The following is a 21,919-nucleotide window of genomic DNA, read 5'->3' as shown; positions in this document are numbered from 1 at the left end:
GTTCATCCATGATCTAACATGGATAGGGTCTCAAATAAGTTACTGTAAAGCTTCCTGATCCTTTGGTAACTAAACTAAACTAATAATTAGCCAGAGTGAATACTGTTATGCTCGAAAACTAATAGGGTATTAAAGTGGTCGCAACCCCCCGCCCCTACCCACAACACCCCTGGTAGCTTTCCTTTACCGATTTTCGTATACGAGATGCTTGAACGTTTCTGAACAGATGGTTGGGCTAGAGTTACCCATGAAAGAGGGAAAGGGGAGGGGTTTGGCGTAAGTGCGACCGTGTAGGTAGTTCAAAGTTTTTCAGCCCTTTTATTGCGCTTTTATATGAACCCCTCACATTCCTGATGTTATAGTAAATAATATTAAACTTATCATAGTTTATATTATTGATTATTTTCATTTTATCATCAAAGTTTATTACATATCATATGTTTTGTCCCCGGAGAAATTACTCTACCACTCAATCCTCCCACCGTACCCATAATTCTGTACTACGAATACATGTTTGTATTTCTCCTTAAAGGAAAATTTGCTTATTTCAACGTTAAGAAGAAATACAAATTTTGACTGTTCAGGAGAAATACAAAAAACTGTTAAGGAGAAATACAAACTTTTCACCCTAATCCTCATTAGTAGGAAAAATACGTTTGGGGGAAATTTTTTCAGGTCCAAAAAAGGTATATCCTAAGATCTTATTAATTTAATCTCAAAAAACATGTAGCACATTAGAGCACATCATGACAAGTATTTCATGAAAATTTAGATATTAAAACATCATTTATTTCCATGTTATTCGTGTTTTCCCTCAATTTCCCCTTATGGTACACTTTTTTCCATTTCCCCCTATTGGTCAAACCAGTGGTATATATATATATATATATATATATATATATATGTATATATGTTGATACTAGATGAGACTAGTGGAACACTAGTAGTTGTAACTCGGAGTTTCACTCGTTATAGCGATCGTCAGACAACTCTGACGATCGGAGTTGTCTGACGATCGGAGTTGTCTGACGATCGCTATAACGTGTGAAACTCCGAGTTACAACTACTAGTGTTCCACTAGTCTCATCTAGTATCAACATATATTCCGCTCTGTCCAATGGACATAGAGCACTCTGCGCCAAGATAGACGCCAACCTACTCTATATATATATATATATATATATATATATATATATTCATAGCTACATGGTTTTTTTAATTTGTGTCATTTCATGAAATTGTAGATAACTACACTTCTTAAAATATTGCATTTTTCTTTCTTTCCATAGGAAGTGTTTGACATAGACCAATATGTAAAGACCCTCAAAGCAACAGAAACCCCACAGCCATTTGTTGTGTGCAGGGGAAGTCGGATAACTCCATCACAAACTTATGTCATCATAGAACGGAATGCACTCCCTCAGCAGTCACTCATGAAAGCTATTGACGTATGCTTTAAGGCCATGTACATATTTGACATTGAATATCAACCAACGTGTAAGATTGCATGGCAGTTTTTGCAGGTTGTGATCTATGACTTCACTGAGGCAAGCATCACAAGTTCCATTCGAAATCTGCGTGCATTCATCGCATCAGATTCAAAGTAGTTCTTTTATTCCTAACTATTCATTGTATTTATATCATGCATTACATCTTGATAGAACAAATTTAAAGTGTAAATACTGTGTAAAATTACAGATGATTTTTCTTAACTTCCATTGTTCTATTACTTAGCTTTCATGGCTTGGCGTTCAAGGAATTTGGTGAATTACAGTATCAGTTAACTTGGTTTCATCATTCATGTTTAAGTGTTTGCCATTTTATTTCATACTGAATCAGCCAAAAATAATTTGTTTTAATAGATTATATTCATTAACACCATCACAGTAATGTCTTACAAAATCAGTTAATATTTCGGAAAACCTGTGCATAGAGTACTAACATGACATGATGGTACCCCTAGCTTTGGTTTAGCATCACAATGATCTGGTGTTAGCTAACCAGTCTCGTTCCAACAAAACTAAAATGTAATTAAATGTTGAAACATAAGATATGTGTTTCCACCTGTGCTGTCTCATTTGGATTAGTTTTCTATTACTGATAGAAGATTTAATATGGGAATCAGCCTTTGGTCATCTTTTAAAGCTTATCTAGACTTGCGCCAAAACAGTTTCTGATTTATGATCCTGTGCCCATAGCAGTTTCTGATTCATGATCCTTAAACTATTGATTACATTGGTTGGTAATGCTTCCCTGCTCATATATTTCTTGAATTTGAGAACTAACCAGGCACAGTGTAAAAATAAACACATTTTGATAAACAATGACAGGAGAAGCAATGGGTGAACGAGAGAAGTATACTACAATAGCAATGGGTGGATGAGAGTAGCATGCTACAGTAGCAATGGGTGGATGAGAGTAGCATGCTACAATAGCAATGAGTGGACGAGAGTAGCATGCTACAATAGCAATGAGTGGACGAGAGTAGCATGCTACAATAGCAATGGGTGGATGAGAGTAGCATGCTACAGTAGCAATGGGTGGATGAGAGTAGCATGCTACAATAGCAATGGGTGGATGAGAGTAGCATGCTACAGTAGCAATGGGTGGATGAGAGTAGCATGCTACAATATAGCAGTGGGTGGAAGAGAGTAGCATGTTACAATAGCAATGGGTGGAAGAGATTAGCATGTTACAATAGCAATGGGTAGACAAAAATAGCATGCTACAGTAGCAATGGGTGGATGAGAGTAGCATGCTACAGTAGCAATGGGTGGATGAGAGTAGCATGCTACAATATAGCAGTGGGTGGAAGAGAGTAGCATGTTACAATAGCAATGGGTTGGAAGAGATTAGCATGTTACAATAGCAATGGGTAGACAAAAATAGCATGCTACAGTAGCAATGGGTGGATGAGAGTAGCATGTTACAATAGCAATGGGTAGACAAAAATAGCATGCTACAGTAGCAATGGGTGGATGAGAGTAGCATGTTACAATAGCAATGGGTGGACGTGAGTAGCATGCTATAATAGCAATGGGTGGATGACAGTTACATGTTACTATGACAATTGATTGACAATAGTAGCATGCTACAATAGCAAAGTGGGATGTGATAAGTGTATTTTTTCTTTATGATTTTAATCTGTTTTATCTGCTTTAAATTTGTTTTGATATGCTGCTTCAAGAAAGTAGATGTTCAATAAATCATTCTACAATACACTGTGTTGTTAGATCTGTCTTTTTGGTTTGGTGTATGCTATACTTGTTCACAATCATCCAACCTTCCATGTTCATCCCACCTATTTTAATTTATATCATTCAACATTTTTGTGTATAGTCAGTAAAAAACCGTGAAATACCTGTATTGATCATTATGAATATATTGATTAACTATCCATTACCCAATAAAGGGAGAAAAACTGCTTAAATAATGTCGAAATATCGACCAATAAATAGCCCTATGTTGCCCAATTAGTAGTAAAGGATACCCAACCATATGATATTCGTATTCAATATTTCGCCAACAAATGATAAACATTGCCCAACAGGCCAGTTGGGTAATTTCTTAATTACTATTTATGGGTAAAATAATATGCCCAACTATGAGTAAAAACATTACCCAGCGGCAATTGGGCAAAAAATGCTCAACAGTTGGTTGGATACATACTTCCCCAGCGTTGGTTAAAAGTTGGGCAAAAAAAATGACCAATTTTTTTAGAGTGTGTATGAAGTAGTACCAAGTATAATTTTAATGTTCCTTTGTTAATTTAATTAGCCTGTTGAATGTTTTTCTACATTGACAAACAATGCAAACCCTTCGATTTTAATTATATTGACCTTTCTGAGAAGGACCGTCGCTGACCAACTCACGAAGTCTTCGGCTTTGAGTACAGCGTTTCTGTATGTTGCCGTGTTGGATGAATCTAACCGTAATAGTGGTTACCGACTGTGCGATCGGCGGTGTAGTCAATGTCGACTTAACAATTCGCGGTTGCCTCACAATTTTGCAAGGTCGGTTAGAGTGACTCCATAGTCAAAAGGAGTGATGTTTCACGCGGACGGACTGATTTATTGGGTGTGCATGCAAACACATCACTGGATATAAGAAACTTGAAACGTACACTTTGGATGTTCTTGTTTACTAAAGGTATCAATGGATTTGCGGCTTTAGATATCACATTGCTCCAGTGTTCCAGACAGTCATGATTTAAGGTTAGGGTAATTAGTTCAATTCTTTGTCATAAAGGGGACACAGTGACACATTTTATCGGTTAGGCGTTAGGAGGCACGTTAATTATGTGGGTGTGGGTGGGCGGGGGATGGGGTTAGGGAGCCTACTCAGCAGCTGCTTCATTTAATCATTTAACGGAAGGATGTGATTACTGCTCTACATTTATGAGACTATAGGCTGTATGGGGCTCAGTTCTTAGAACTTCGTACTAACTCTTTTGTTATGATGCAGCATGTTACTTTAAAGGTTAACTACGCTAATTGATGTTATGCAATTCCTAAATGGTGTATTATTATGCTAATTTGTAAACGTAGAGCACAATCAGTGCAGTTCTAAGCTACGGTCGAGTAACCTCACCGAATGTCATATAAATTAGTTTTCAAGGAGTGGCTCTCGCTCTTCTCCCAGTGGCACCAACCTGTACGTCACGCCACGTAAAACGACTATGTCTGCCTATACCCTTACAAAACCTATCTTTTCCGTTCCGGCCTTTCTTCACCATGCCAACCACGCTGTGTGTGACTTACTTTTAACTCTCTCTTGGATACCATTCTTCTGAACTTATTATTTACCTTACCTGGTCCTGTTCTCTATACCGGAGCTGTTATTTATACGAAAAGCTCCTTCCGGAAGCTTCCAGACCCACCCGCACTACGGTTACAGACTACCCTGGGATTTGACACCCCGACGGAGAGCCCAGCGGTAGCCGAGGTACCTTGCGTGCGCGCTAAGTTAACTTTAAGTATTAAGGTATGTAATGTATTTATGCCAAGTTATATATATTTTTGTTACCAAGAGACACGCATTAGATTCTTTTAAAACAAAACCTCTCTAACCTACTTTATTGTGTTCGTTTCCCAAACCATGATATCTGGACTTCGTAACACTTTGGATAGGAATGCAAGGAGGAAACTGTTTTTAAAGACGTTGGGGTTTTCAACATTTCCCCCTTAAAATGGTAGTCAAAGCAAACTTTGTTTTTGACTAGGGAAAAAGCACATATACTAAACTTCCTGGTGAAATTTGCATGTAGTTCTTAAATTGCGTTTTCGAGATCTTGATAGTTGAATATGTCATAGTTTGTTACCATGATTGAACTTGAAGCACACAGGTCTGATGTCATAGTTGCGCAATGACAGCAATATTGGTTTACTTTTTCATTATTTTCACTTTATTGTTTTGACCTTGGATTGGACAATATTCCAAATTTGGTGTTGTGCAGTGATCAATACCCAATTGACTGTTTATATGAGTATTCAGATGTTAATGCATTGCACTTTTGAGGACGAAAGTGTATTTTATCAACTTATAAACATAAACAAATTGGTCAATGTGCATCTATAGATACACATCTCTATGTACTCTTGAGCTTTAAATTTAGTTATCTCGAATACGATAGTTCTGAACTGAATGTCAATTTTACTAGAATGCTTACGCTATGTTCCGCTTTCATCAGACAAACATGAATTTTCCTCTTGGCTATTCAACCCCATAAAAAAAGGATACTGGTTTTTAGCGCAACCTTGCGTGTTTATCTAATTTAAAACCCAAGTTATAGTCTAACTATGCCTTAGTATGCACTATTGCACGACTAACATTTGTTTTTTTCCGGGAGATGAACTAAACACATCCTTATACACGGCACTCCGCCTCATTTACAATGGTAACATTGTTTAAAACCAATCAATGTAATTGTTTCATTTGTGGTATTTGCCGTAGAATGCACCATTTGACGTCTAAAGGGGAGGATCCCCCCTACATGGGGGAGTCGGCTTCAAGGACCACATCAAACATTCGCAATATGGTGATGACATCGCCATCTGGACCATGGCCACTCAGAGCAGAGGAATACCTACAACGCTACCTCAACCGAATATACAACTGTTGCAACGACTGGGGAATGGAACTCAACTCAACCAAGTCACAGATACTCTACATCGCCAAACACAAAGATAAAAGGAAGCAACCACATCTTGAACATCATCATACCAGTCGCAAATCAAGTTCGCTTCCTGACATTACTTATCGATAAACTCAGCTTCGGAAACCACCATCAAAACACCCTCACGGAGAGTCAGACAACAAGTGAATCTATACTACGAAGAATAGCCGGTTCATCGGAAACCCCAGAGCATCACCACTAACAACCATGAAGATTTACAAGATTTTATGTCATTATTTGCCACCGCATGAACTGTGAACTGCACTGTTGTGGTAGATTTTAGTATCAAATGGCTGCTTTATCTGACTAGGACAATCTTCACCCTGCAATTTGAATCTCCAGAAGCTTCCATTAACGTCAATTATTTGAGAAGATAATCAAATATGAGAAGCTGGCAAGAATAGTATACTGCACATCAATTGAAACGAGGAGATATACATAACAGTACTGCTGCAACTTGCAAGCAGTTACTTCAGATAATCTATATGCGGTGAGCAACGTACCAGCCCTCCAGGTTTATTGTGCTACCTTTATGCGACTGCTGAATGGTTATTAATCCAGGGAGCTGTTTAATCTGAATAAACCAAGTGATTTAAAGGGTGTGAAGACTCGCGCAAAAAGAAACGTCTAATGCCGGTAATCTGGCCTAGTTTCGAATGAGGTGTAACAGAACTGTTAGACACCACCATCGATCGCAGAAAAAAACACACACAGCTTGCTACCATCGGTAATTAGACTCTAGTGTATAGTCAGTACATACAGCTGCGGTCAATACCCACAGCGCTGTGTACAAACAATTCAACGATGGACATCTCAGGTCCAGCTAAAGATAACAAGGTATCACGTTCCATTACTGTACTGTCTGCATTTTGTAACGACACGAAAAAAAACGTCACTTGCAAGCAACGGAAAGTTTACTTTTTCAGATTGCCGCACGCGGTTTGGGGAGAGTTCAATGCCTTTAAGTATCGTGTGGGTTATTCTTTCTTTCAAGTTTTAGAAACAATATCTTTTGATCTTGTCACCACAATTCTTGTAGAAAACTTTCAGTTGACTCTGAGGTACCGTCAAAATCATATGATCCTTATATTCATCAGTGCTTCTTTATACCCTATAATATTGCTGTTAATAAGCAAGAGGCTAGGAAACATTTAGGGTTTCTAGGAACTATTTAAACCTGACTTTTGTCCAAGAAAAAAAAAACTTTTTGTTCAACATTGATAAATTTACCAGAAATTATGTTGCTTTTAATGACGTTTGCACTCGGGTATAAAAATATGGTATATATAAGGGAAAAAACTGCAATATGACTGTCATTGTCTATAAACCTTCAAAATGTGAGTTAAAAAGGCAAATGCATTGTAATCATACTGCAGATATATAAATTTGAGACAAAAATAACACAATGAGAAAATTATTCTTTGTTTGTACCAACTTATGTATTTCATGTTATATTTTATCTACATGACCATAAACTGAAATTAAGTTGGTTAATATCTTACATGAATTAAAAGGAAGTTAAATACCTCTTTTCCCTGTACAGAAGTGAATCAGTGAAACCAATACACCCCACAACTGCATGGGAGTGTCATTTAGCACCAAGAAGAAACACCATTAAGTGGCTTACAATACAGCTCTGAGGGGCGTACCAATACGCCCCGCTAATGGTTGGAGTGTTATTTTACCCCAAGAAGTAACAACATTTATTGGCTTACAATACAGTTCTAAGGGGCGTACCAATACGCCCCGCTAATGGTTGGAGGGTCATTTAGCACCAAGAAGTAACAACATTTTAGTGGCTTGCAATACAGTTCTAAGGGGCGTACCAATACGCCCCACTAATGGTTGGAGTGTTATTTTACCCCAAGAAATAACAACATTTATTGGCTTACAATACAGTTCTAAGGGGCGTACCAATACGCCCTGCTACTGGTTGGAGTGTCATTTAGCACCAAGAAGTAACAACATTTAGTGGCTTGCAATTCAGTTCTAAGGGGCGTACCAATACGCCCCGCTAATGGTTGGAGTGTTATTTTACCCCAAGAAGTAGCAACATTTATTGGCATACAATACAGTTCTAAGGGGCGAGCCAATACGCCCCGCTACTGGTTGGAGTGTCATTTAGCACCAAGAAGTAACAACATTTAGTGGCTTACAATACAGTTCTGAGGGGCGTACCAATACGCCCCGCTACTGGTTGGAGTGTCATTTAGCACCAAGAATTTACAAAATTTAGTGGCTTGCAATACAGTTCTAAGGGGCGTACCAATACGCCCCGCTAATGTTTGGAGTGTTATTTTACCCCAAGAAGTAACAAAATTTATTGGCTTACAATACAGTTCTAAGGGGCGTACCAATACGCCCCACAACTGGTTAGAGTGTCATTTAGCACCAAGAAGTTACAACATTAGTTCTGAAATAACATAATAACACCATCAAGTGGCTAAGAATGCAGTTCTGAAGTCTGTACCAATACACCCCCTACTGCTCGGAGTGTCATTTAGCAATAAGAAATTACATCATTAATAACATCAGTAAGTGGCTTACAATGCAGTTCTGAAGGATGTATTCAGACCCTCAGATTGCTCTAATGGGCATACTGATACCCATACTAATTATTTTTCACCAAGAAAATGCAATAGTAGGAGAAGTCACTGTAACCTTACCCACCCCCTCCTTTTTTTATCTTATTCACACTTAAAACAAGCATTTTAGGATTTGCAGAGTAGTAGACCACGTGGCTGTTTCAGTGTTGCCACTACCTGAATATGAACACATATACCCTTCAGGACAATTAACCTCCCTGTTGTCCCCAAATGATCTTTGAATTTCACCAAAATCAATACGCTTCTTTTAATCAGTGCTGTACACCTTTTTTTCATCCTCTGTGGTCAGAGGATCATCTCTAGCAACAGTTAGCACATTAAGATCTGGCCATCATCCCATCAGAGTTTCCTTGCAATGGTTTTCCTCTTGAACGCAATGGCCAGACCAAACAGACTGTGTGAGCATTTCTGTGTCATCTTCAGAAAAAGTAGAGAAATAAAACTTTATTCTACCCTGACAGTCTTACCATTTTAATTTATTTTTTATCTGTCGCATTGATAGTAAAAAAACAAATGAACAAAGGCTGCTGTCCTCTACAATCTGAGTAATACTATGAAAAAGGACATGTTTCTGCCTGTATTAGTGGCCTACATGTTGTTCCCATTATACAAGTGAAGATTTCATTTGAATGTAATGTTTCCCCTTGAAGTAATACTGAATTCAAATATTGAATTTAATTTGATGTGACATTTGACCTATGTTTCAGATGTCTGCTAAACATAGAAGTTTACCCTAGGACACCTTCATACCAAGTTTTAAGAAAATCAACCCAACCCTACAAGGGAAAACTAACCACTACCATGGCAACTGTTGCGTGTTACTGTTAATGGTCCAACTGGCAATATTGTACCTAATCCTCCCTATGAGCAGGGGCGTAGCGAAGGTTTTTTGTTGGGGGTGTGGAGAATTTGATTTGCCGACGGATCTGGAAGTGGTGACTGAAATGGGGGAGGGGTCTAAGGGGAGGGGTCGTAAAAATTTTTAGTTTTGAAACGTCCTTAGATGCAATCTGGTGCCAGGCACGTAGCCAGGAATTTGCTAAGGGAGGGCGAAAATGTTGGCAAACTATCAGAGCGGTAGATACGGTATTGCAAACTATCTAAGCGTAGCGCCACTAAGAAAATTTGGGCTGAAAATGCCTCCCAGATCGCTGGAAATGGCACTTCCCAGGCCTTGTATCTTAGCATTTTCTCTTTTGAAATTACTAGCGATATCATAAAAAAATATGCTCTTTGACTACGCGCCTATTGACTACGCGCCTATCAGCTGGTGCATATTTTAAGTCAAATTTGGCACCGTAAAATTTCCATTTCGATATTACTTTTATGGCAGTCGGCAGAAGAAGAATTAATTGGATAACAAAGAAAAATTGCATACCGGTACCTTATATTGGAAAGTAGATTATACAAATCGCAGCTTGAAATTAGGAAGTCAGATTCTGATTGCTGAACATTGGTGAATGTAATTAGGCTTTGCCTACGCCTCTTTGGCTCAAACCATCGCAATGAGTATGTATACCTTTTCATCAATATTTTTAGTTGGAGCAATACCACTTTTCTCTTTCACTGAGTTGCCGGCGATTCTGGCACTCATCTGGCTGAGCCTGGCTACAGTAGCTATACTGACGGCCGTGACATTATCAGTTATTTGCCGAGAGGTTTTTAACTTGCATGCGTCGGGTGATTGGATTGGTGAATGAGTTTATCAGATGAAGAACTGGAAAATCGAAATAACCGATAAAGAAGCTCCCGTTCTCCTTTTCTCAATTTAGCTTTCCTTCTTTCTTCCCCTTCCGCTCTCTTCACCTTTTCTCCTTTTGCCGACAGACCCAAAATTTGCAGACAGCGACCAAATTATTGGGGGGATGTGACACCCCCACCCCCCCCCCCCCGCTCGCTACGCCCCTGCCAATGAGAGTGATTAGATAACAATCATTTGAAAATTCACATACTGTAACAGAGCTATTCTGTGTGCAGTGTGCACAACACAAAGTTATGTGTTATGTATAGACAAGGACTTTCCATGCACACTTTCAATGTCATAATGCATTGGTCATTGCAACCTGAATATACAATATGGAGAATGAGAAGAATAACTGCTCGGCAGAAATTCTTCGATAAAAACAATGTTACATTCACAGTTGTCACCTTTACCTTAATGCTCAACTGATGCCAGGTTTCCCCTTTTTTGTTGTGCTTGTTTGCTAACCAAAGTTTGCATCTTTAGACAGAGACCTACTGTAAATTATACAGAGACGGGAAGCGAACACATTCTTGTCTGGATTTTTCTCCCTCAGCTCCTTACAGGCTGATTGTGGATGCCACCAATAACTTCATAATGGTATCCATTCGCCTGAAAGAAAAATTTGTTACAAAATGTGTAAATGAGTAATTTAAGTCAAAGTAGCGTAATGTCAGACTTTTGTCCTCAAAGATCAGGTGTACTTGATATGCAAACAGAAAGCCACGAGACTTAGTGATTCCTTTGCCTATTAATATTGCAGCGTATTGGAGGGGAGAGTTCTACTGAGTACATGGGATCCACAGTGAAATGGAAAAACATCTCTTGCGACTATTAGCAAAGGAGAACTAAACGTGTACTCAAAGATAAGGTGTGGACAACTCTGAGTTTTCGTGTTTTCAAAGGTTCTTAATATTATTATGTATGTAGGAATCCACATGTCAAGTAAAAGATCTGTTCATTTGTTCTTCTAGTCTAGGGCTTATATCTCACCATGTGCATGGTGAGATACCTTGTTTACGAAGTTTTTCAGACTGTGAATTTACCTGACCTCGAGTGACCTTGACCGAAACAGCCAAAAAAATAGAAGACAAATGCTTATTAATTCGTACCAAATTTGACATTAACCAAAACTTCACTTCTTCAGCTAGAAAAGTTGTCAGTTGTTGACCACTAGTGACCTCAAATGACCTTGAATTCTCCCAACAAACTACCAGCTGAGTATTTATTGAGAGTGTCTACATACTGAGCATTAACTTCATGCAAGCTGTATGTTTTCAGATTCTAACTAAAATTGACCTCAAATGACATTTGACCTTAAAAAAAGTAAACATTAAAGATGGCAAGTATTCAATCAGAGGGACAAATTTGACATTCTGTGTAGCTTTATTCCTTGAGTTAGCTCATTCAAAGTTTTCAGGTTTAGACCATTGGTTATCTCATATAACCTTTGGCCCCTCCCAAAGCAATAACAGTGCAGAATTTACTAAGGTGGTAGATACCGAATACATTCTTCTAATTGTTCGAAGTGTGAACTTGATGTTAGCTGTACATGGTGAGATAACCTGTTAACAAAGTTTCAGATTTTTAGGTGGTGCGGACCTAAACAATTTTTGTCGTACTAAATTACAGCAAGTGGTAAGCACTCGATTGAGGGATAAGCATACTAATTTCACTTAACCTTACTTCAGTAAGGTCATTTATAGGGTTTTTAACTGTTGACCACTGGCAATTCAATAACAATTGCAGAATTGAGAAGTTGCTAAGGGGTAGCTTTCTACCAAGTATGAACTTCATGCATATTGCACTTGTTGAATTATCAAAATTTGAGCTAAGGTCTCTCTCTCTCACATATGCACACACACACACACAGTCACTGCTGCATGGTTTTGATAAACAATTAAAGAGCACTCCGTTATAAAATTCACTATATAATCAAGTGCTGATTGCTCACCGTGGGTTCTGAAAAATTCTTCCAGTTTTCCAAAGTTTTTGCTTTAACAGTCAGTGGTTGATATTGTGGTTGTTAAAATCTAACATAGCCTCTTCCAGTTTGGTGAGAATTACACATTCACTTCTCTCAACTTCAGACAAACTTCTAGATTTTCTTTGTCAATATTTGCAACACCTGTGGAGAAGTTAAAACAATGGTAAATAAATTTCTGTAACAAAGCTAACATCAACTGACAGGGAAATGCCATACTGTAGGTATGCAAAAGGTTTTCCATAAAGCATTCCAATACTATTCAAACCAAATTTGTAAAATGACTATAATGATTGTTAAAGTATGCTGAAAAGCAAAGTTCAGTTAATGAACACATTATTTATGGGGTTAACTTCTGACCCCCTCCCCGATAACACTCAAATAAAAACTGATACCTCTATCAATGTTGTAAATTTCTGTTGAAAAGTCAACAGTTGAGGCAGTTCTTAATGGGCATGCAGTAGGAGGCATGCAGATGGCTCAGTATGAAGGAAACTGCACAGAAACTGATGTAAAATGAATTTCACAGAGCTGCCTATTGTCCTTTTAGTTGTCGGCTGCTGAATAATACTCATACAGTATGGGGGCCCACCATGGTAGCCACTGGAGGAAATTTTGACTAATATAAGGCCAAAAATAGGTTGCTGAAAATGGAAGATGATTGTTTTAGAATCTAGGACAAACTTTTATCAATGTTTTTTTTTTTTTTTTTTGTGATGAAACTTAACGCTTATCCCAATACTCTTCACGTTTTTTTTGTCCAGTAAGTTGGTGAACCAAAAAGTTTGGGTTTTTTTTTTCCTTCATTTTTTGGTGGGCCAGATTAGATTGTCTGGCATGCTCAATCTGGCTAGTAGGGGCCCCTTGTTCTAAAACCACAACAGTTCCAATTCCTAAGGCAGTTTATTGTACTCTGACCATACCTGACAGCGTCTAAGGGTTCTCACCTAAGAATGCTGCATTGACTCCCTTCTTGATGCTTTCTAAAGGGCTGACAACTGGCTGATCCTTTTTACTCTTCCTCTTCTAGTGAAACACAGGTAACTTGTGCTGAACCTTTCTTTTCTATTTACTTCCTGATGTTGAAGGGTCTGTTTCAAAGTGGAAAAGAGCAGTTAGTAAACCTGAATATGATAATATGCTAGTGTCCTTGGACTCCAACATCTCAACCCCGATCAGTGTCTGACCCAGAGTAGAGAAGGGGTACACATGAGGCGTTCACCCCCATGAAATTGAAGACTGTCAGCATTTTACTGCACTGGTACATGTCAGTCTCTGAAACTATAATATTCCCTGTTACTATATTATTTGATTCAAAACTAATTATATAGTTGCAATAAAACAATTTCCACATTGTGTGTTTTTTCTCTTAGTGTAAGTATGGTTTAATGTTAGAAACACTGAAGACTTATCCACTATTTGCACACAAAGATTTAGCATGTGGGAGGCATAACAGCAGGCCAAACTGTTATTGATCTGTGTAAACTTCTCTCATTTATTGACTGATTGAAAACAAATCAAGGGTTAGCGAAACAAAATAACAACCTGTTGTCTGCAATATTGGGATGGCCTTTCATAATTATGTTTGTGTTATGCAAACATCTGTATTTCTTTTCATGTTTTCATGGACTTTTGGTGTAGCCAACAACAGGAACGAAATTAGGATTTCGGAGCCCTTCACGTTTTAACAATTTTGATATGTTAACTATATCCTAGCTTCACTGATAAAAAAAAGCTTAGCTCTCATTAGAGTTGGACGCGACAACGTTATTTTCTACAAAATTTTAACAGATTTGTAGATGCAAACAAAAAAGAAACACGTTTTTTTTTTGTTTTTTTTTTGTTTTGTTTTTTAAATGAAAGCTAAAGGTAAAGGATGCGTGGAGCATCAATCGAACTAATCAAATAGCTGCACGAAATTATGACCCACCTTTGATGCTGTGACCTAGCCTACACAGACTTCAGTCTAGAATTTAGAAATAGTGTGCACGCTACCTAGGGCCTAAGTTAGAGCTTTTAGAGGCCTCTTTTCTTCTATTTGAGGCGTATTACAACGAACCGAACTTCTCTAGAAAGAATCAATAACTTGCCGGGCTCCTGCCTTTAATTGTACCGTAAATTGTTGAGAGCAAAAGCAAATTTAAAATGCCGGAAAATCCTAGTCATTGAATCAACTTGAAGCAGGCCTAACGTTTAATACTAACTCACATCATGTAGTGTACTTCACTTTTTCACCTTTGACCCTCAAGTTTTATGTCAAATTCACGTACGTACATAATATAAGCCAACGAGGTAAATGAATCTGGAGAAACTATCACACAGTAAATACGCGCATACGCGCGTACCATGTATGGAGGGTCATGTGATGTGTTCCAGGGTGGTACTAATATACTACTCTCCCTATTACGCATGATGATTTCACCCAACTAGTACGTAAATGTGTTTGCGTGGTTTGCGTGCTTAGAGCAGCAGACGACACCCGTTACCTAGCAATAACCGTGCCTGTAGCCTAACGTGATAGCTATATTCCCGTCGCGCAGCATTAGGCTCTGTTCCATGGAGAATTCCGTGGTTGCACTGAACTAAACATTTCCCCACATTTCCCATTTCTACATTCACTTATAGCGTGTAGTAATAACGTTAAGCCATATGAGACAAAGCTTGCCCCTAGAGCTGTATTAATAAGTAAGATTATGTAGAAAGCCTGCCTTCATTTAAGAGAATAAGGTTGAACGTTAGCATATTAGCACTATTTCGTAGGCCTGAAGTACCAGTACCTTCTTATGCCGTTAGTTCCCATGTCCGAACCGACCAATCTGTCACGAAGTCACTAACACTGTTCTCGAACTGCTACAGAGAAATATCAGTATAGTACCACCCTGGAACACATCACATGACCCTCCATACATGGTACGCGCGCACCCAAATGACATGAATCCTCCAGATTCATTTACCTCGTTGATATAAGCTTAAGGAGGTAGCACTTGTATGTTACTACGCGACTGTGGTCGCCGTTTTCTTGTTCGTCGGAAAATATCACAGAAACAGATTGTAGTAGTAGAAACCGTCAGGAGTGTCACTCGTTAATTAAATGGCTGTCTGCAGCTTTGCTTGTTATTTGCACTTGCTTCAAGTAGCATTCTTTCACTCACAATCAAGTCAGAATTGATTGAAATATCTTCTCTCATCAGTTTGGGTTGTAGACAAGCCACACTACATGACACCGACGGTTTATTCGTAAACTAAAGTCAGTCTAGAGCAATGTATAGGGTGTTCATTATGTGTTTGCATGAACAACTTAAAAATAGTAAAAAGATACACAAAATATGACGAAAGGTCATGAAGAAATTCGAATTCAAGGCATAAAGTTAAACGCTTTTCTACACTGCGGTTGGACATCTGCAATCACAAATAAGTTACGCTTGGCAGTTACATTAGCACACTGCGGTTCAATCGTCCTTTGTCTCGAGTCAGAGAACAATAGTATTCACTGTTGATGTTAGTTCTGTGTGAAGATAAAATTAATGATAATGTGCATTCTGACAGTTTACCCACCACAATGGAGGTTATAGGTCGGTTAATTACGCGGTGACTTGATTCGGGTTTTCAAGAATGTTATGGTTTAGACATTTTATCCTTCACTGACCTTTTCAAGTTTGCCAAGCAGAATTACCAGAGATCAATGTCTCAAACTCCAGAAGTTAAATAAGTACCATATATTTGTCAAAACTCCTTTTTTTTCTCAGAGGGTTATGGAATGTTTTGCCTGAGAAAGTTGTACTTGCAAGTAGTGTAAGAACATGGGAAGTATCACTTCCTTGGTAAGAATGGCTTTGTGTGTTAATTTAGAATATTTGAGAACAAATGGAGAGTAAATGCCTCCAGGAAAGTACTTTTTGAAAACGCCTAGCAAATATAGCGTGCTATGATGTGGGCGATTGGCTATTCACTTTCAATTATTAGTAAAAGCATACCCATATACATGCATCAACCAAAAACTCCACTTGGTTATTCTTAAAACAATATATATTTCATTATACGGAAATGAGTCCAACAATTTTCCTCACCTTAATGCAGTTCGGGAGCGGCTGGTATATTTCGAATCTTGTAATTGGTGACAAGGGCTCTTTGGTTCCAAAAGTAGAGTCCGGACGAGTCCGATATAAGTAAAATCTTTAGAGTCTTCCTCTGCCACCCACCAATTTCTTGGTCTCGTCAGTTTCATCAAATTATTGTTTAGGCGTTTCGAACTTTTTCGCAACTTCGGCTTTACGATTGTGCGTTTGGTGCATCCGTGCATGAGAAGTCTAACCTTGTCAGGGAATAAATACGTTCGTGGTCTAACAAACGTATACGTATGTGTATGCAACTACAACAGTGAAAATTTACGATATCAAATAATCGTGCGGATGTTTTTGGTAGAAAAAAGACAACCAATTGTCATACGGTTGACGTCTCCACTTTTGCGGTCAACATTGAGAGGGCCGATGAAAGATGATATTACGTAATCTTTCCTATCACGTTGCGTTCTCTCACACAGGAATGCAAGGTTAACGTTTTATTTCGAGGATTTTAAGTTGACGATATGCCATGGCCTTACAGCCTTTTATTAGAGCTATAGTTATAAATAATGAAAACAGTGGGTTTGGCGAATAGGATAATTTATATACCTATCAGTATGTGTATGCATGGAGGTAAAAAACAGTTTTACCTCCATGGTGTATGTATGTATGTGTGCGTGTATGGGTGTATGTATATGGGTATATATACATATGTATGTATGCAATGCATGTACGTATATACATATATATATATATATATATATATGTATATATATATATATATATATATATATATATATATATATATACATATATATATAACCACTAGGCTATGGACGCTGATTGTATGTCCAGAGGTTCGAAACCGGTAAGGAAGGTCGTAATTCCATTGTGGGCGTTTGCCACCTGTATCGAACAATACTAGTTCTGTTTTTGGTGACATATTTTGCCTTATATATATATATATATATATATATACATATATATATATATATATATATATATATATATATATATATATACATATATATATATACATATATATATATATATATATATATATATATATATATATATATATATATATATATATATATATATAAATGTATACATGTTATAGAAACCAAAGAAATAAGATATGACTCATAATTGACAAATAAGGAGTAAAGTTTTAGAAAATAAATTGGAATTTTCGGTCCCCTGGGACCTTCGTCAGCAATACTTGGCAGTCGAATGAAAGGTATACAAAATGTAACACAATGATGACGCTAGATAAGTGTAAGTTGCATTGTTGGAATTAAAACCAAATAAACCATGACTATACAGGAAGCAGATTAAGGAGCATAGAACGGATTACATGTTTGTAGAACAGATAGTTGTTAAGGGGTCCCAAGTCTTTGTTGAGGCCGGTGATGTGAGACTCAATACGAAAGATCCAATCGATATCTTTACGTTTACGTTCAGTAGCGGATTTGAAGTTCGAGGCAATTTAAATACACTTTTAGCTTTTGAGAGAATGTCTATGAAGGTAGAAATGTTCGGAAACGGGGAATCCTGCAAAATTATCACGAATATATTTTTTTGTGATTATTAAAACGTAAGCGGAACCGGGAGCCTGTTCATCAATTGCCCTCTTTGCAAAGTGCAAAATAGAAAATGTTAATTACATGAATAGAATCACAAGGAGAGGGAAGGGGGATAGTTGACTATAGTCTGACCAGTTACCATTAAATATCATTGAATTTCTGTTATTGTGTGATTCCTGAAGAACCGATAAATGAAACGTTAACCTATGAGTACAGCACATTTTATATCATAACTCACTATATCACACATTCCCACTAGGATATTTTTAGTATTCAACAGGATTGTATAGTATTTAGGTTGTCCCTTGCAATTTTAAAGTGAGCGTACCTATATACACGGCACGTCGAATAATACACGGGCGAAACTCGCAGTGTCCTGCAATACCATATTGAACTTCTCAGTTATGATAGTAAGAAACCCGTTACCATTAAGTACCATTGACGTCCCCATCAGTGGCGTCGCCAAGGGGTGGGCTGGGGCCTGAAAAAAATCGTTCCCCTTCCAGGTGCCCCTCCCCCTCAGATGCGGTTGTTGTGTTAAAAAAAAATACTCGGACCAAAAAACTTTATTTGCCTCAATTAAAAACATCAATATCGGACAGATTAAGCCCGAAAATTACTTCAAGTTGCTAAATATAGCACCATATTGCATCTAAGGACCCGTAATTAACGGATCAAGTTATTTGCCCATGCACAGGAGAATTTTTTCATTACCTTTTTGGGGGCAAGTGAGGAGGGGGAGGGTCGCTCCGCCCTGCTTTTTTGTTGTGCTATATTAGTACTATATGAATACTGGATCTTTTTCCGATTATGAAAAACGGACCTTTTTTGCTATTAAGAACATCGAACCTTTTATTCAATGATGTAAAGCGAACCTTTTTTGCTATTATGAATAACGAACCTTTTTTCCGATTATGAATAATGGACCTTTTTTCCTATTATGAATATCGAACCTTTTTTCCGATTATGAAAAACGGACCTTTTTCCCTATTTTGAATATCGAACCTTTTTTTTCCGATTATGAATAACGGACCTAATTTTGTTATTATGAATATCGAACCTTTTTTCAGATCATGAATAACGGACATTTTTGGCTATTATGAATATCGCACCTTTTTCCCGATTATGAATAACGGACCTTATGAACAATGCCCCCTTTTTTTTATGAATAACGAACCTTTTTTTCCGATTATGGATAACGAACCTTTTTTTCCGCGAAATAATGCACGTTATGCATATCGAACCTTATGAACAATGACCCTTATGAATAATGGTTCTTATGAATATCGGGCTGACCCCCAGTAATGATGGATGAAGAATCCGAAGTACATCTTTTTTTTTCCGTATCACATATTATTTCACAAAAATTACAAAGTTTAAACCCCAATGACGTGCGGGCATATTCTATACGAATTCAATACATCACTGGGTGGTGGCGAGATCCTCAACCCTAAATGTGATAGATTTTGTGTAAAACTTCTCCATATCAGTGCCCAATCTTATTTCCGAAAATATTAATCAATAAGAAGTGCTGAATGTGAACAAATCCTAAATGAGAGTATATGCCTAGAGTCGGCGAATAGGCCTAAACATTTTGGTTGTAAAATGTATACATGATATTTTTCTCGAATTGATAAATATGACCTTGAATTTTACCCATCTTTTAAATTGTGTTAATGACAATGACATATTTAAAGGAGGATTTTGTAACACCTTTAGATCAAGAGATATGTGTGTTTTTCATTTCGCAAAAAGTACGCCCTCTATTCCATTTTGTTGCTAAAATGTGTTGTTTTTGTTTCCTCTTTAGTTGGAGACTAGGTATTTTCCTTTATATAGTAACATGATTCAGCTAGGAGTTGATCACAATGCACAGAGTAAATTTGTGTTTATTCTTTTCCATATCTGATTAATTTTAGACAATTCAAACAAAATTAAAATAACCCTATCAAGACACAAGCATTTTACTGTTTTTCAAAATTATCATGGAAGTTTGATGCATTTTGCCACATTAGGACGCTGCAAATATATTGCCAATGTTAGTGCAATTAATTAAGTGAAAATAGCTATGGCTGTAGAAAATCGGAGGATTGAGTGCCGTAGCTAGGACTATATTGTAATGGACTAGTGGCAACAGAAATGTGTATGTGTTTGTGTATGGGGGAGGGGGGGGGGGTTATAATGATATTCTTTATAGCAAGTAGTTTTAATTTTATGATCACAAGCTGGCTGAAAAAAAACTATACCATAATTTATCTTACAAGCATGCAGCTTTTTGTTGGTTGGGGGGGGGGGGTGGTCAGGTCGACCGTTGCTTATATAGGATCAGCAACGTAGTTGGGAGCTGGGGGTAGCATCGATGTGGGGCAGATCGCCATGCCCCTGCCCCCATTCCCACACCGTGGCGCCGCTACTGTTTACAAACAAGTGAAAGTGACCTTTTCCAAATGTATTCCTGTAAACCACATATGAATACTTCCACAGAAAGGCTAACCTAACACAAATAAGACTACAGGCATGCATGTGTGTTTGACAAGTAATACTGATGATAACTCCGCATAGTGCTTATAATTTTTCTACAGAACATTTTTGGTCCAAAATTACTTCAAGCCAGACATATCATACACGGTATCGGCGCGTCGTTGTGCGTTAAAAGTTGTTAACTTTAAGTACGAACGATGTTGACGCTGGGGCATACCATTCAATGTTAGCGACGTTACCTTAGCGGTTTTTCCTCAGTTTGTTGTGTTGATATTGCAATAGAAGTATACGGTGCGTTTTATGGTACGCCATTTTAACATTTGTTCAATAAATACAGAAATCTATAATTCAGTTTCGGATATCACAAATTCATGACAGATATCTCGAATCATTTCCAGATATCAAAAATTATATAAAAAACGTTAAAGATATCCAAAATTGAATAAATGATAACAAGAGTTAAATAAGAGATATCCAAATTTGAATTAGATATGTCCATAATTCGAAATAGAGATATTCAAATTTGAATTAAGGATTTCATTTCAATATTGAATATCTCTACAGCAACACGATCCCAGTCTCAGTTCCGGGGCGCCCCCTCCCCCGCATTGGACCTGGTGCAGGAACTGTGATCAGGCCAGAGTGTAGCTCAGTCTGTTTTTTCTCCCGGTACATAACAGTAGAACAGAAACTATGATCGATCTTCACAAAAGTCTGTGTAGTTCGCTGTGGCTATGTGGAGATAGAGATCGAGGCAAGTGTTGTTCACTGATACAGATTATTTCAAATCAGTGTACGAGTCATTGAGCGGTTAGCACGAACTGTTTTTGTGTGTGTTGTATGGCGAAAGAAAGCGGAATATATTACGGACAAATATGCTGTACTTGCGAAATACATACATGGTTAACTTCAAAAATACATTTTAGACATTTTTATATATATGTTTACACATATATATTCCCTGAAAATTATATTTATTCCCTTAAGGTATATATTTATGTATTCTCCAGGCGTACAGAAAGTATTTTCTTAAAAACAAATATGTATTTTGTGCAAAAGTATATATTCTCTTACAGTAAATATTCTGTCAAAAATATATATTCTCTAACACAATTTTTTTTTCTCTGCCAAGAATATATTTATTCTCTCAGAGAAAAAAATGTATTCTCTAAAGAAATATATATATCCTTTTTAAAAAGTATGTCAATTCTGTGACCGAAAAATATTTTTGTCTAACAAATTATATAAGTTCTGTGACAGAAAATAGATATATTCTATAGAAATA

At 37.5% G+C, this 21,919-nt stretch overlaps 2 protein-coding genes and 1 long non-coding RNA gene across 13 annotated transcripts in view; 1 reads left to right on the top strand and 2 right to left on the bottom strand.

Annotated features, from left to right (window-relative positions):
- Window positions 1–3,323, top strand: part of LOC139979865 (uncharacterized) — a 56,233-nt gene extending 52,910 nt beyond the window's left edge. For 6 of the 8 annotated variants that reach the window (XM_071991034.1, XM_071991036.1, XM_071991037.1 and 3 more), the window contains one exon: window positions 1,290–3,323. In XM_071991034.1, the coding sequence (XP_071847135.1) occupies window positions 1,290–1,607 (318 nt within the window). In that variant the 3' untranslated portion in view covers window positions 1,608–3,323. The remainder of the gene's footprint in view (window positions 1–1,289) is intronic. The other 2 variants (XR_011797379.1, XM_071991040.1) reach the window with 2 other exon arrangements.
- The window catches only part of LOC139980268 (clotting factor C-like), a 140,397-nt gene that overhangs the window by 94,646 nt on the left and 23,832 nt on the right, over window positions 1–21,919 (bottom strand). The window lies entirely within an intron of this gene.
- LOC139979867 (uncharacterized) lies at window positions 9,062–17,261 on the bottom strand. Its single transcript, XR_011797380.1, has 5 exons — window positions 16,574–17,261; window positions 13,454–13,597; window positions 12,477–12,650; window positions 10,936–11,134; window positions 9,062–9,198 (listed from the first exon to the last, which is right to left on the bottom strand). It is a non-coding gene; the product is annotated as an uncharacterized lncRNA (long non-coding RNA).

The sequence above is a fragment of the Apostichopus japonicus genome, chromosome 14, assembly GCF_037975245.1.
Source record: "Apostichopus japonicus isolate 1M-3 chromosome 14, ASM3797524v1, whole genome shotgun sequence".
NCBI classification, from domain to species: Eukaryota; Metazoa; Echinodermata; class Holothuroidea; order Aspidochirotida; family Stichopodidae; genus Apostichopus; species Apostichopus japonicus.
This window is presented reverse-complemented; position numbering and strand designations above follow the sequence as displayed.